At 43.9% G+C, this 15,108-nt stretch overlaps 1 protein-coding gene across 1 annotated transcript; it reads left to right on the top strand.

Moving 5' to 3' along the window:
- The first annotated feature begins 583 nt into the window (after positions 1–583).
- Positions 584–14,535, top strand: PPIB (peptidylprolyl isomerase B). Its single transcript, XM_066592432.1, has 5 exons — positions 584–775; positions 6,271–6,384; positions 10,970–11,063; positions 12,954–13,138; positions 14,119–14,535. Exons 1-5 carry the CDS (start codon positions 641–643, stop codon positions 14,239–14,241), a joined length of 651 nt encoding a protein of 216 aa, XP_066448529.1. The 5' UTR covers positions 584–640; the 3' UTR covers positions 14,242–14,535.
- Positions 14,536–15,108: the final 573 nt, after the last annotated feature.

Below are 15,108 nucleotides of genomic sequence, written 5' to 3' on the forward strand. Positions count from 1 at the left end.
ACCCGAACAGCACTGAATGGACCCACCGACTACAATGCGAGGTTTGGCTCTCGCGCAGCTGACTGGCATTTTACCGGAAGAAAAAGCCCTGCATGCATGTATTCTGGTATTTTGTGTGGGATCTGTGACGTCCAACCGGAGGTTCCACCGCAGATGCCAAGGCGGCCGCAGTCACTGATTTTTAGCATTTAGTGCAGTTTTGCTATTTGTAAAATTATGGTGTTTTTTGTTTGAGGCGTCCAGCTGTAGAAGAGCTGGATTAACACGTAACTGTACATGCGGCAGCGGGATAAAGGAGCAGCACTATAGGAAACCCAGAAGCATCACCACCTGCGGCTACACAATACAGCACAGCACCCGGCCTCTGGGCGTCACTCCACTACGGAGATCACCACTATTGGCTCAGCTGTCTGGCATGGCCGCCTCCGATTGGCTGGTTTAACATCCAATTATAAAATCGTAACGTGGCACACTCCGAAGTGGGGGAGACACATGTATGGTACGGTCCTGGTTTAAATCTATCAATAATGCAGGCTGAATCCCCACTCCCCCCGCGCGCTCTATGGAATGTCCTGGCCGCGGTGACGTCACTCGGTCCGGATGCTCTTTTTCTCTCTCGCAGAGGCCGCGTTCTTCTTTGATGCTTCGGCTGCTGGAGAGAAACATGAAGCTGCTGTTCGCCGCTGCCCTCATCGCGGGCTCCGTCATCTTCCTGCTCTTCCCCGGGAACTCCGAGGCTGACGAGAAGAAGAAGGGACCCAAGGTCACCCACAAGGTAAGAGGGGGGACGGGAGAAGCCGCGACGTGGCTGCAGTACGGCGGCGGCCGCTGCGATACGTCCCGCAGTCGTGACAGCGCCTCCTGGGCAGCGGCGGATGTGTTGCACACATTTCTAGATTCCCCTAGAGATCCGCCCGCAGCTGCGGAAGCCGCCAGACTCCGCTCTAGACGGCTGCGGATCTCAGACCTGCAGGAGATGGAATTCCCCTAGACATTCTGCTGAACGTTCCACAGTACAATGTAACGAAATGTAGATCCTGCAGATGATTCCACCCTGCAGGGGAGGTCCTAAGGCCTCATGTCCACAGGCGGATCGGATTCCGTATGTGGCTTTCCGCAGACACTGCGCATCATCCGCGTGTTTAAAAACTGCAACCCCAGCTTTTTCCCCAGCTCTCTTAGGCCCCCTGTCCAAGGGAGTTGCGAAGTCCCGCGGTGGATCTCTGCCGCGGGAGCCGCTACACCAATCACCGCCGGTCAGCCTATCTGACAGATAGGCTGACCGCGGAGAATCGCAATGATTCTCCGCTCGTGGACACGGGGCCGGCGCTTTTGCATAGCAATGCTATGGAAAGCTTCAGGCAGCGTGACTCGCCGGCGATTTATTGCTGGCGAAATCACGTCCGTGGACAGGGAGCCTAATTGATTTTAACCATCAAATCTGCAGTGCATCTGCAATTGTATTTGCGGATGCACTGCGGATCTTCCGCACCCACTGACTTCTATTGAGCCCGTCTGCACGGAATCCACACTGAAATGGAGCATGCTGGGATTTGTTCTCCGCATCAAATAGTCATCAAATCGGCATGCCTAAATTCAGTTGCGAATTCCACTGCTTCCTGATGGGCACTTTGAATTGCGGATCTTCCGTGCAGATTCTGCAAATCAAATCCGCCCGTGGACATTGGGCCCAGGTCCTCATCCGCACTGATTTTGTTGCTCTGATTCCCTGCTGAATTCTGCATCAATTTGACATTCTGCTCAATTCAACGGGAATTCCCGCGGTCGTTCATACCGGACAGATTTTTCCCCTCGCGGTCTTGAAATCTATGTTGTCTTTAAAAAAAAGATTCTTGCTGCGGATTCCTTGTTTCGATCTTGAAATGCAGATCTGCGGTAGACGTGAGGTTCTGCGCCAAATTTTTCCGATGTAGATTTTGGGTTGTGTGAACGAGGCGGAAGAGATTCTCGTTCACAAAAATTTCAGCCAGAGTTCCACTGCTTAAGAATGTGCCTGAGGGTGCGGCCACACGGGGCTCATAGAGGGACTGCACTTGTGACGTGTTGGACCAGTGAGGCTATGGAAAGTGAGACCCCTGCTGATTGCTAGGATGAAGGGGCTGCAGCGCCCACCCCACCCCAGCGCTGTGCCACTTATCTGTCTCCGCTACCAGTTGGCTCCTCTTGGCAGCTGAAGACGGACACAGCTATCAATAGAAGATGTTGGTCCATCTTCAGCTGCCGAGAGGAGATGGCAATCAGCAGGCATCTCATCAGCGGGACCTGCATTGATCAAAACGTTTGACCTCTGACATGTGAATAGTGCTGCTAGCAAGTGATTTCCCCAGCAAGCACACCTGTAACAGGTGGGTTTTCATACATATTCTTGGTAGATTTTGTCACAAAAGCACAGCGGGTTGTGGCTGCTCTGAAGGAGTCTTAGAGAGAACACTTGTCTTGTATCTGGCATCGCTCATGCAGTTATACATGGTGGGCATCAATGGGAATGTCTTTCTGCAGGTAAGTACAGAAAATCTAAGGTTCTGTTCACATGGCAGGTTTGTACTGTGGATTTAGTGCAGAATCCGTACCAATTCCAAATCGTATCTGTAGTGAATCCCTAGTAGATCCCTATTTTTATTGGGAATCCGAGCCTCGATCTATACGATTCCCATTTCCGATCCGCGTGGGGAAACAAGTAACTTCTCACTCAACCCTGATTCCATATCAACAACTCCATGCATGAATTTGCCTTTTGAGCAGGACTAATTCCACAAGTGGATCGGTGGTCATACATTCGCATAGCGGCGGCAGAAATCTACAGCTCAGGCCAGATTTATTCTGCGATTATTATTTATTTATTTTTGTTGAATCGTGTGCAAAAATCCTTGCTAAAGTCCGCCAAGTGAACTTACTCTTGGGGCTCATTCACACGGCTATAAGCGCATTTTGGTTGTGTAAATATGCACAATGTCCATGAATTTTGCCCATTCCTGCATTGTGTGCACAAATACGCTGTTTGCGCATGCAGTAAAGGACCTAGACAGGCCCATTGACATGCTGTGAAAAAATGCAGTGAATACGCAGATTTTCTGCATATTCACTGCTTATTTGCGCTGACCCATTCACTGGGTAACGTGCACCAAAATAGGTCATGCTGCATATGTTTAACGCAATTACGCATTGCGTGAAAAAAAACAATGGGTTCTCTTCACTGCTTATTACATATGCAAAAATTGCTTAAAAAACTCGGACCCAACTCATCTGGCAGCAGAAGGACACCCGTGTGTGTGCTGACAGTCTCCACTGACCCTGCACATCGCATGTCCTATTCTCAATCATCATAACGGACACGAAAAGGACATCCAGCAATTTATTTATTTTTATTTTTTTACATGGACCATTAAACCATGCGAAAAATGGTTCATCAGATGAGCCTCGTAGGCTGCTATGGGACGTGTGCTAGCCATGGGAGGCACGGACAACATGGAGGCATGTGAATGGGCCTTTGTGTTCTAGACACATCAGAATAGTGATGACCCTTCTGGAGAGAAAGTACAGGTAGGTTTGGGATTAGATGGGACTCTAAGATCAGCTCTCTGCCCAATTATAAAGAACAGCAGCTCTTCTCTGCATGGCTCTCTGCTGTTCCCCAGTTTAGATTTAGTCTGATAAGGGGGCTGTCTAAACCAGACACCGCCTTTTCAAAATGTGAGGTCATATATGACCATTTCGCCCTCTATCTGCAAAAGCAACGTAAAGAGGTTGTACCAAAATCTAAAATTATCCCCTATCAAGTGGCAACTTCATGATTTGTGGGGGTCTGACTGCTGGGACCCCCACCGATCTGTAGAGGACACGCATGCAGGTGCTTCATTCATGTCAATGATATGTGTGTATTCCATGCTAGTCATGCAAGGACCTGGCCTTTTGGCTTTCTAGAAGAACTTGCAGAAGCATTTAGGTATCTCTCCGTAGCGTATTCAGACTGTACATGGTCCTAAGAGTCTGGGGTCTCCTGCTAAACCCACCCACTTCCTCACCACTCTGGGAAAGGACGAAAAAAGAGCAAAAAGTCACACAATATTGGGTAGTTGTGGGGAATGGGCCATAATTGTAGCACACAGCCCTTTGTGAATGCCAGTTGCACTTTGTAAGCCGTCATATGTGATGCAGTGCTGCCGGAGGCGGAATATTTGTGATATTGGGCAAGTTGCATAACTGCCGTATTTGTTATATGATGATTAAAACTGCCCATACACATTATGTTAACCCCTCAATGACACAGACATACAGTGATGTCCTGCATGTTCAGGGTATGTATGAAGGGAGATCATGGGTCAGTCCTGCTCCATACATTGCAGGTGCCGGCTGTTTCTCACAACCCTACATCCGCCCTCAACAGCTCTGATAAGCCGCGCTGCTCATCTGAGCTGTTAACCCTTTAACTTTGACAGTGGCATTTAAATGCCCCGGCCGATGTTTAGGGGTCCCATGTGAGATTATGGGTTGTCATGGTAGCTAGGGGCCTTCTGAAAGGCCCCGGGGCTGCCATTGCAGAGTGCCTATCAAGCCATGCCTGTCAGATTTCGGTATAATGTAATACTATGGTATTATATCATACTGCAGGAGTGATCAAAGCATCACAAGTTCTTGTCTCCTATGGAGACTAAAGAAAAAGTAAAAATTAAGTTTAAAAAAGCTTTACTAATTATTAAGTAAAACGTAATAAAAGTTTAAAAGAAAAACCCTTTTGCCATGTTTATAATAAAAGAATTAAATAATAAAACAAACCTATTTGATATTGCTGTGTCCGTAAAAGTCTATCAAACGAATGCATTATTTACCCCGCACAGTGAACGTCGTCAGAAAAAAAATAGTGCCAGTATTGCGCTCTTTTTTTTGGTCACTCCGTCTACAAAGAAAAAATATAATGAAAAGCAATCAAAAAGTCATACGTGCTCCAAAATGGTACCACTAGAAACTACAGGACATCCTGCCAAAAATGAGCCCTCGCATAACTATGTTGACTGAAAAATAAAAAGTTATTGCACTCAGAAGATAGTAGCAAAAAATAATTAAAAAAATTAAATACCTAAAAAAAATAGTACAGCAAAAAAACCTATAAATTTGGTATTGTTGTAATCGTACTGACCCATAGAATAAAGTTATGTCATTTTTGTTGCAGTGTGTACACCATAGAAACAAGACGCACCCAAAGATGGCAGAATTTCGTTTTCTTTTGCATTTCACTCCACTAAGAATTTTTAAAGTTTTTCAGTACATTAAATGAAAAATAATTCCACATCCTTAAGGGGTTAAAGGAACATATCACGTCCCCACAGCGCCTCAAACTAGGTTGTAGTGATGTTATTGGACGTAGCAGGGAGCCAGGTGATGTTGGGGTTTTTTTTAAGTACTTTCCCACAATGCACTGGTGTCAGCACATAAATCTGTTTTCAGCTTCCCATGCATGCACTCTCCCATAGACCTGTTTAAAAAATCATGCACATTGGACTCCAAAGAGTCCGATTTTCGTACTGCACCGATTTAAAGAGGGGGACACTATAAGAAATGCATCACCCAGCTCCCTAGCTTATGGTGCTGTGGGGATATGACTGGTTCCCTTTGACTGCTGCACATGATCTAAAACGATAGACTGCTTAAATTTCAAGTATATGGCTAGTTTATGCCGAGAAGAAGAAACGGCTTATTTAAAGGGATTCTCTATTTCCAGTATTTTGACACATATTCACTTTTACGAGTTGCATAATCAGTGGTGTGATGCCTGGAAAAGGGCAAAATGCTTTTTTGGTAAATGGGGGAGGATAAGCCGGTGACGCGGTCTGATCTTTATCCGTTTCCTTTTTGTTTTGAATAAACAGGTGAAATTACAGACTCCTTTTTTTCGTAGATTATGAAGTACAGAAGACTTAAGTTGTGCGGCGAGTATTAACGTGCCCCTTTCAAATCCTAAAGGTTAGGGCTGCAGAGGAGTCTGGATTAAGAGTATGATGGGAGTTACAGCTCTTCATCATCCACTGTTGTGTTCATCCCATCGCTGTAAAGATAAAGCGTCCTACAGTTATGTACGTGTAAAGAATCGCCTTAAGTGGGTTGAGCCGCCAGCACTACCGAGGAGTACACCGAGCCCTAGGCTGCAAATGTCAAGTCTGAACAGTTATTAGAAGTGTTTTCTTTGCACGCCTCCATGTGATAAGAGAATGTGATTGCTGATGCTAACCTTTGTTTCTGACCTTCTCTCTAAAGGTGTTCTTCGATATGAGCATTGGAGAGGAGCAGGCTGGACGTATAGTGATCGGACTCTTTGGCAAAACTGTTCCCAAGACAGTTGATAACTTTGTTGCACTGGCAACTGGAGAGGTGAGTTCTGCAGCAGAGAATCTAGAGGCAGATCCTTGGTAGCATCCATTCTGCATCTCCTGGTCATGGACATTACAGGCAGATCCCCCATTACATAAAACATGTTTAAAATAAAGCTCACAAAAATATACACCTCTAAACTCCTGCAGAACTAAGCAGGGGAACGTAATAAAATGGATCAGCAGCAGCAAATTTAAATAATTTGTTTAAATTGGTGCAAAGTTTGCGTTGACCTTAGATAAGGTATTGCTAATTTTAAGGGGTTTTCCTTTTGTAAATGGGAGGGGGGGGGGTCTACGAGACAGATTTTTAAATAACCGTTTTCTATATCTTTGCCTTAGCAATTCTCCCGTTTCCCTCTGCTGCTAGTTTTTGACAATACAACAGTGATATGTCATCTAAAGTTGTGTGCTTTGTTGGTCATAACTTTGTAAACAAGGAGTGGTGGGGACCTATGAAACAGTAACGTGATTTGTTTAAATCTGCCCATACATTTGAGATACCTGTTGGCCAAACACCCTTTTAGTCAACAGCTATCTCTCCAGATATAGGTGAACACAGACTTTTTCAATAGGTGAGGGGGAAAAAGCTGCTGCCTGACGGTGACCTATGTCCCTGAGAGCAAAAGGTTTGGGCATTTTGAAATCCAATGGCTTAATTCTCATCTCCAGCCAACATCTGCCATTAGGGGAGAGTTGGGAGACCCCATACACATTGGCAAATTCTGACAAAGTCTCTGTAATTTCTGTTTAATCCATTTATTTTATGCAAGAACAAGTATGTTCTACTCCTGCCCGATTTTAAAGGGAATCTGTCAGCAGATTTTTGTAATTGACTCCAAGAGCAGCGCTGCAATGTGTACATTACTGTGTTCTATATAGTAATTTTTGTTTTGTCTCATAATAGCAGCATACCTGAGTAATGTGTCCAAACTTCTCCTGCGCTGTATGTATAACCTGCAGACCGGTCCGGTGGGCATTCCAGTCTGACTCTGCTAGTAACCTGTTTCAGACATAGCAGACCCACACGATTGTCAGCTGGCGCATGCGCAGAGAAACTTTCCTTTTGCCGGCAACTTCACATTGCTCCTCTGTGCCGGCTGACAATTGCACAAGGCTTTATGGATCTACATGGATGACTCCTATAGATGTTGCATAATAAAGGCTGCACATACACAATTTAATTGCGTATGTACAGTGTTTATTGCGCTCCCATAGAGCACAGTGGGGTCTATCACGCTTAATACGCTGTAAAATAGAACATGCTGCATTCTTGTTTTTTTTGTTTTGTTTTATGCGCCTATTATACGTATGTATATACACAAGTGTGACTGGATCAATGAAAATCAATTTACTTTCATTGACTCCATTCAGCGCGTATTATGCATGTGTACATCATGTGCGTTATACGCTGGTAAATTATGCTCATGTGAGCCTGGCCTAATGGAGATCTTGGTTTTGAGCAGCTATGGTGGAATTGGTCAACAAGTAAAGTGCATTCATCTGGTGTCTTTACACTGGGGAAAAAGGAGGATTATTTTATGTGGTAAATTCGAAGGACTTGTACCAAGATTTCATGTATCCCCTATCAACAGGGGTTACCCTGCTGATCAGTGGGGCTCACTGCTGAGAACACCCACTGATTTCGAGAACAGGGGTCCTGTGTCGCCCTCCTCCTGTTACTGTGAATCATAGAATGAAAGAGTTGGAAGGGACCACCAGGGTCATCGGGTCCAACCCCCTGCTCAGTGCAGGATTCACTAAATCATCCCAGACAGATATTTGTCCAGCCTTTGTTTGAACACTTCCATTGAAGGAGAACTCGCCACCTCCCGTGGTAACCTGTTCCACTCATTGATCACCCTCATTGTCAGAAAGTTATTTTTCTAATATCTAATCTGTGTCTTCTCCCTTTCAGTTTCATCCCATTGCTTCTAGTCTTTCCTTGTACAACATTGCTTCTAGTCTTTCCTTGTACAAATGAGAATAGGGCTGATCCCTCTGCACTGTGACAGCCCTTCAGATATTTGTAGACAGCTATTAAGTCTCCTCTCAGCCTTCTTTTTTGTAAGCTTAACATTCCCAGATCCTTTAACCGTTCCTCATAGGATATGATTTGCAGACCGCTCACCATTTTGGTGACTCTTCTCTGAACTTGCTCCAGTTTGTCTATGTCTTTTTTTTAAAGTGGGGTACCCAGAACGGGACACAGTATTCCAGATGATGTCTGACTAAGGAAGAGTAAAGGGGGATAATAACCTTACGTGATCTAGACTGTATGCTTCTCTTAAAGGAGATGTCCCGAGGCAGCAAGTGGGTCTATACACTTCTGTATGGCCATAATAATGCACTTTGTAATGTACATTGTGCATTAATTATGAGCCATACAGAAGTTATAAAAAGTTTTATACTTACCTGCTCCGTTGCTAGCGTCCTCGTTCCCATGGAGCCGACTAATTTTTGGCCTCCGATGGCCAAATTAGCCGCGCTTGCGCAGTCCGGGTCTTCTCCTCTTCTCTATGGGGCTCCGTGTAGCTCCGCCCCGTCACGTGCCGATTCCAGCCAATCAGGAGGCTGGAATCGGCAGTGGACCGCACAGAAGAGCTGCGGTCCACGGAGGCAGAGGATCCCGGCGGCCATCTTCAGAAGGTGAGTATGAAGACGCCGGACCGCCGGGATTCAGGTAAGCGCTGTGCGGGTGGTTTTTTTAACCCCTGCATCGGGGTTGTCTCGCGCCGAACGGGGGGGGGGGTTTAAAAAAAAAAAAAACCCGTTTCGGCGCGGGACATCTCCTTTAATACATCCCAGAATTGTGTTTGCCTTTTTGGCTGCTGCATCACATTGCTGACTCATGTTCAGTCTATGATCTATTAGTATACCCAAGTCTTTTTCACATGTGCTGCTTAGCCCAATTCCTCCCATTCTGTATGTGCTTTTTTTCATTTTTCTTGCCCAGATGTAGGACTTTGCATTTCTCCTTGTTAAATACCATTCTGTTAGTCACCGCCGACTGTTTAAGCTTTTCTAGATCTCTCTACCCTAGTGTTAGCTATCTCTCCTAGCTCTGTGTTGTCAGCAAATTTGATCTGTTTCCCATCAATGTCCTGTGGAGTCCTTTCTTCCCCCACAATGACTTCAGAATGAATGGGGTGCTGGTGAAGCTTACACGGTTGGCGCTCAATTCATTTCAGTGGGACTGATGGAAATGCTCAGCTATCTTGGTAGTCCCATTGAAAGTGAATGGAGTGTCAGCGTGCTTGTCTGACTGGTTCTCCATTCGGTCTCCTCCTCACTGCAGGGAGTGTAGTAAGCCTGCAGTGAGGAGGTGAGACTCCCTACTTAATAGCAAGTTATGGATAGGGGACAACATGCTATCTTGGTTCAACCTATTTGTATGTGGTATAAATCAATTAATGTAGCACAAGGGAAAAGAACTGTGGAAAGTGGTATTTTTGTTCACTTTGTCTGTTTCTCAATAAAACACAAACAAATCAAAAAATTAATGGTTCTTTTTTGATCTTAAAGTAAAAACCTAAATGTATCACAGAAGGGAAAACCAAAAATATTGGTAGACTATGAAATTACAATATAAAGTTGAATTTTATTTTTTCCCCCACTAGTCCAATATGCTTTAATGACTGCGGGTCCTGAAATTAATTGCCAACATATAAGTATGCCTCCACTCTGCTGACATCTAGTGCTAGCGGCAGAGGAAGACCCCTTGCTACTCTGTCCCACTGTGCAGTGGGGGGAGCTGTAAGCTCAAGTCAGTTATTTGTTACCAGGATAAGTTAGTTGTTTGCTGTTATTATCTGCTGATGCTTCCTCTGTTAACCCTTTCCAATCCAATTTGTATCCTGGTTTTCCCAGGGGGCTTACGCTTTTTCTGCCGTTATACAACGGCGCTATATGCTGGCTAAAGCCAGTACTGCATGAGGTGACACGTTGGATAGGCTCCGACAGCAGAGAGGCTGGCAATATGCAGTAAGAGAACCCCGACGGATGTCTTCCAACATCGGAGCTGTATAGCCTTAAATCAATGTCTTCAGAGGTCAGACAGTGGATTGGAAACGGTTAATAGCAAATGTTAGATGCTGCGGTTAGGTTATTCCAGTTTCAGCAAACTTTTAGTTTATTAAAAAGTTAAACAATTTTCCACTATATTTCATGTATCACTTCTTCATGGATTTCAAGATTCATCCAATAAGAATCCTCTTAAGAGGTCTTCCAGTGGTTAAAAATATGTTGTGGTCATTATGCTGATGACATGTGCTCTGCTTTAACTACATGTGTCCGAAACCCTGCCAACCCACGGCAGCTAATGGTCTCCTCCCCTAGCTTGGCTTGATTGACAGGTCTCTAACCCCCCCCCCCCCCCCCCCCCCCCGTCATACACATGTAGGCTCAGCTTGGCCACGGGTATTCAGAGGGAAATGAGCAGTTGTTCGGCACCTCAGAACAAAGCGCAGAGCATTATGAAATCCAACATGTCTAATCCTTGTCTTCTCTTAGTTGAACTTAATGTTTTGCATCTTAAAACAAAATTGCAAATAATCTGATGTCTTTTTTTTTTCTCTCCTTTTTAGAAAGGGTTTGGCTATAAGGGCAGCAAGTTCCACCGTGTAATCAAAGACTTCATGATACAGGGAGGCGATTTCACAAGGGGCGATGGTACTGGAGGTCAGTAAATGACATAAAAATATATACTAAGTTTTTAGTCTAAAGTGACTTTGTGTTGGCTTGCAAGAAGGGCATAAAGTATCAGTTAAGAAGGAATGCGCTGCCAGAAAATGGCCTTTTTTATTTACATAGTTTTTATGTTAAATATATTTTTTTATAAATTTTTGGTGTTTAGTTTTAGTACAGATGGTGGCATAAAAACGATCTTGAAGTTTTCTCTGACAACGGAGTCTCACAATATGCTGATCCTTCCTGTTCTGTAAAATGCGAAGCAGAACCACGTCTGCAAAAGTCTGATCTATTAAAATGTTATTTGTCCTGCATGTTGAACACGTCAGAAAACATTCACTGCTCCACAAAATAAATAAGCTAACATGTCATCTATATTGCACGCATATATTGCTCACACGAGCGTATACATAAAACCGCTTGGGGAGCTGGCGGTGAGCAGGCTATTGCTGCGCAGGGCAGTGATTTTGCACTTCACATGGCAGCATATCTCACCCATGCTGTCAGGCGCAGTGTGACTTTTGTGTTTTTTTTTTAATTTCCTGCTCTGTAATTGTATATGTACAGTGTTAAGGCCCATTTACACAGGACGAATGTCGGGCATACGATGCCCAACACTCGTCCTTGTGTTTCCTCGCTCCCCTGCTGTCACATGGGAGCTACTATCACTGGCTCACTCAGGGAGCGGTCAGCAGGGGGAGGGGGCAGTGCAGGAGATTTCTCTCTTCTGGCTCCCCCGCCCCTCTCCATTCACTTAATACAGCGGCTGTTAATTTTATTATTGAACAGCCGCTATTTACACTGAACGATGAGTGATGAAGCTCTTCGTTTATGCAGCATAAATGATGGACGATGAGCCCATCGTTCAGTCTAAATAGCAGCCGTTCAGTACTGAACAGCCGCTGTATTAAGTGAATGCTGAGGGGCGGGGGAGCGAGAGAAGTCTCCTGCACTGCCCCTGCTGGCCGCTCTGTGAGCGAGCCAGCAATACTAGCTCCCGTGTGATGGCACAGAGCGAGGACAAGTATCAGGCATTGTTTGCCCGACATTCGTCCCGTGTAAATGGACCCTTATGCACCCATAAAGAATAGGGCTCAATCGAGCATAATACACAGTAAAATAGTATATGCTGCATTCTTTTACGTGCATATTGTATGCAATAAAAAATGTGAGTGGGTCAGTGTACTTTCATTGACTCCATTCACCATGTAATACGCATTAAAATTAAGCTCGTATGAGTCTGCCCTAACCTGTGTATGTCAACAAGAAAAGTTTGTTTATTTAAAGTGAGGAGGAAAAGGCAAAAATGAGAACTTCAGAAGGATTGCCAGATTCGAGTCAGGAAGGAATCGTTTAAAAAAATTTTCCCCCTAAAGTGAGGAAAATTGGCCTTTACCTTATGGCTTTTTTTTTTAACCTTCGTTTGTATTAACATTGTGGGATAATAGGCTGAACGGGATGGATTTGTCCTTTTTCAGCCTTAGGCCTCAGGTGTACTGGTAAAACACTGCGGGGTTGCGTATGAAATCGCTGCCCATACACTATGTATTGCGTATGAACAGCGTTTGCATACGTTGCCCTTACAAAAGTGCAGGGCTGACTGTTCATGTCACGGCAAGAAATAGAGCATGCTGCGATCTATTTCTCGCACGTATCTACTTGCTGTGTCTTCACGCTCATGTGCATGGATCAATGAAAGTCCATTTACTTTCTTTGACTCCATTCACCATGTATTATGTGGCCATGCATCACATGTGTAATATGCGGTGAAAACCGCCTGTGGATGGGAGTCCCTATACACTGTTACTATGAAAAATGGCTCAGAAGTGAAGGGGTTAAAGAAACCAGCTTAGTCTAAAGAACATTTCTCATTGTATTTAGGAAAAAGCATTTATGGAGATAGATTCCCTGATGAAAACTTCAAGCTGAAGCACTATGGTCCCGGCTGGGTGAGCATGGCCAATGCTGGAAAGGACACAAACGGTTCTCAGTTTTTCATTACAACGGTTAAGACTAGTTGGCTGGATGGAAGACATGTGGTATTTGGTAAAATCCTGGAAGGAGAGGTAAGATATTAATCCAATAATGCATTTTATTGCAAATTGAAACTAGGCCATTGTGATATTCACAGCAATCACTATTCAGGAATCATTGTATAGGTTTTCACACTCTCTAACTGTGATGTACTTTATTTATGGATTGAGAAAAAATGGATAGTGTATTAATTTGTGTGTTTTGTGGGTAATTTCGGTAGTCTTAGGTTAGTGCCGTGGCCACTTCAGTCCATACCAGGCACAGCACCATACATTGTATAGCAGTTATGCCTGGTATTGCAGCTCAGTCCCATTCTCTTGAATGGGACTGAGCTGTTCTCAGGCCATGTGACTGATGAACATGTCACAGGCCTGAGAGAACTGGATCCACTTCAATCAGTTGATTGGTGGAGATCCAGAGTGCCAGACACTACCAATCAACTACTAATGACTTATTCTGAGGATCAGTAGTCTACAGGAGGTTTCTCTCCTCCTGGAGTTCACATTAGGTCTTCTGTGTAATGGTTTTTAATAACATCGTAAAACGCCCAACCTGCCGCTGTCCTTTGAGGGTCTGGGCCTAATAGGTCTAGTACACTGCAATACTTCTGTATTGCAGTGTATTATAAGAGCAATCGCATGTTCAGGTCCCCTAATGGAACTAAAAAAGAAAAAATACAAAAACCCTTTTAAATTGCAAAAAAAAAAAAAAGCTTTAGAGTAGAGGCTGAAGTTGCAGTGTGACCTAAACCGCACCCATCTTCAGCAGACAATGACCACACGATCTTGCTAGCATTATCAGAAAGATTGTGAGGCTGTTGGCCACTGTACCTATTTGCACATTTAGTGACTTGTACTAAAAACATGTTTTACCTACATTTTCAGTACCATAAAAAACAGAATTGTGTTTTTCATTCATTTCCCAAAATATGGAATAAAAATCGATAGTCATTTGTACTTGGTATGCATGATTTCCTCTCCATTTATCTACAACCCATGTGGTCTCATTGCAGGATGTGGTGAAAAAGATTGAAGCCACCAAGACAGATTCACGAGACAAACCTCTTAAAGATGTGGTTATTTCAAACTGTGGAATAATTGAGGTAGAGAAGCCTTTTGCAATTGCTAAAGAGTAAACCGATAGTGCCAACTCCACCAGAAGCTGCTCTTCCATCACTGGGTCAATTGGAGCCTGAAGATACATTTAACCAGTTGCCTTTGTTCTGTGGCGGGCAGAAAGCTCTTTGCCATCTATACAAGGACGTCTGTGATTTGAAAATGACCAAAACAAAATGTTACCCAACACTGTTGGAGCACTAAGTATACTGACTTACACATTCCACCCATTTCATATATAATGTGTCCAAATTGGGTTGGGGAAGACCTAAGAAATGTGTACATTTCCTTGAAATAAACTGGTTTCTACAAAATTGTTTGCTTAATGCTGTTCTCCCTTCTTAGCCCGTTGGTGATGGTGAGTATACAGGTGAAGAGCACAAGTAAGAGTCTGACCTGGGGTGACTGTTCATAGAGAAACCTGATGTGGGAAGGGAGAGCCAACAAATCAGATCTGTGTGATTTTATTTCTATAATCCTCTTGTTGCAATGAGCAGATTCAATCTCCCATATGCTCTTTGTTGTAAATTATTGAAAACAATGGGTATGCGTGTGCTGCTTGTCATTTTTGATTTTGTACTGGTTGTAATTTTTTATTTTATATTTTTGTAACCCCATTGAGTTGTATTGGTGTAAGTCACCTGTTACTACTTCAGGACATTTTATAAGGCAGTTTTATTACTTCTTGCATTAGCCAAAACTCACCTGATCTCGTCTATATGGCCTTTGTTTAATTTGTATGGCAGGATGTTTGTTAAATAGATACATCCAACACAACATTCAGTGGCATTCATCACCCATATAGGGTTCCATGGTGTAAAGTAAAATGTCTTGATACGATTGTTTTAATACACACTTTTTTTTTTTATTTTATTTACTGGATACCA

The sequence above is a fragment of the Eleutherodactylus coqui genome, chromosome 2 (genome assembly GCF_035609145.1).
Source record: "Eleutherodactylus coqui strain aEleCoq1 chromosome 2, aEleCoq1.hap1, whole genome shotgun sequence".
NCBI classification, from domain to species: domain Eukaryota; kingdom Metazoa; phylum Chordata; class Amphibia; order Anura; family Eleutherodactylidae; genus Eleutherodactylus; species Eleutherodactylus coqui.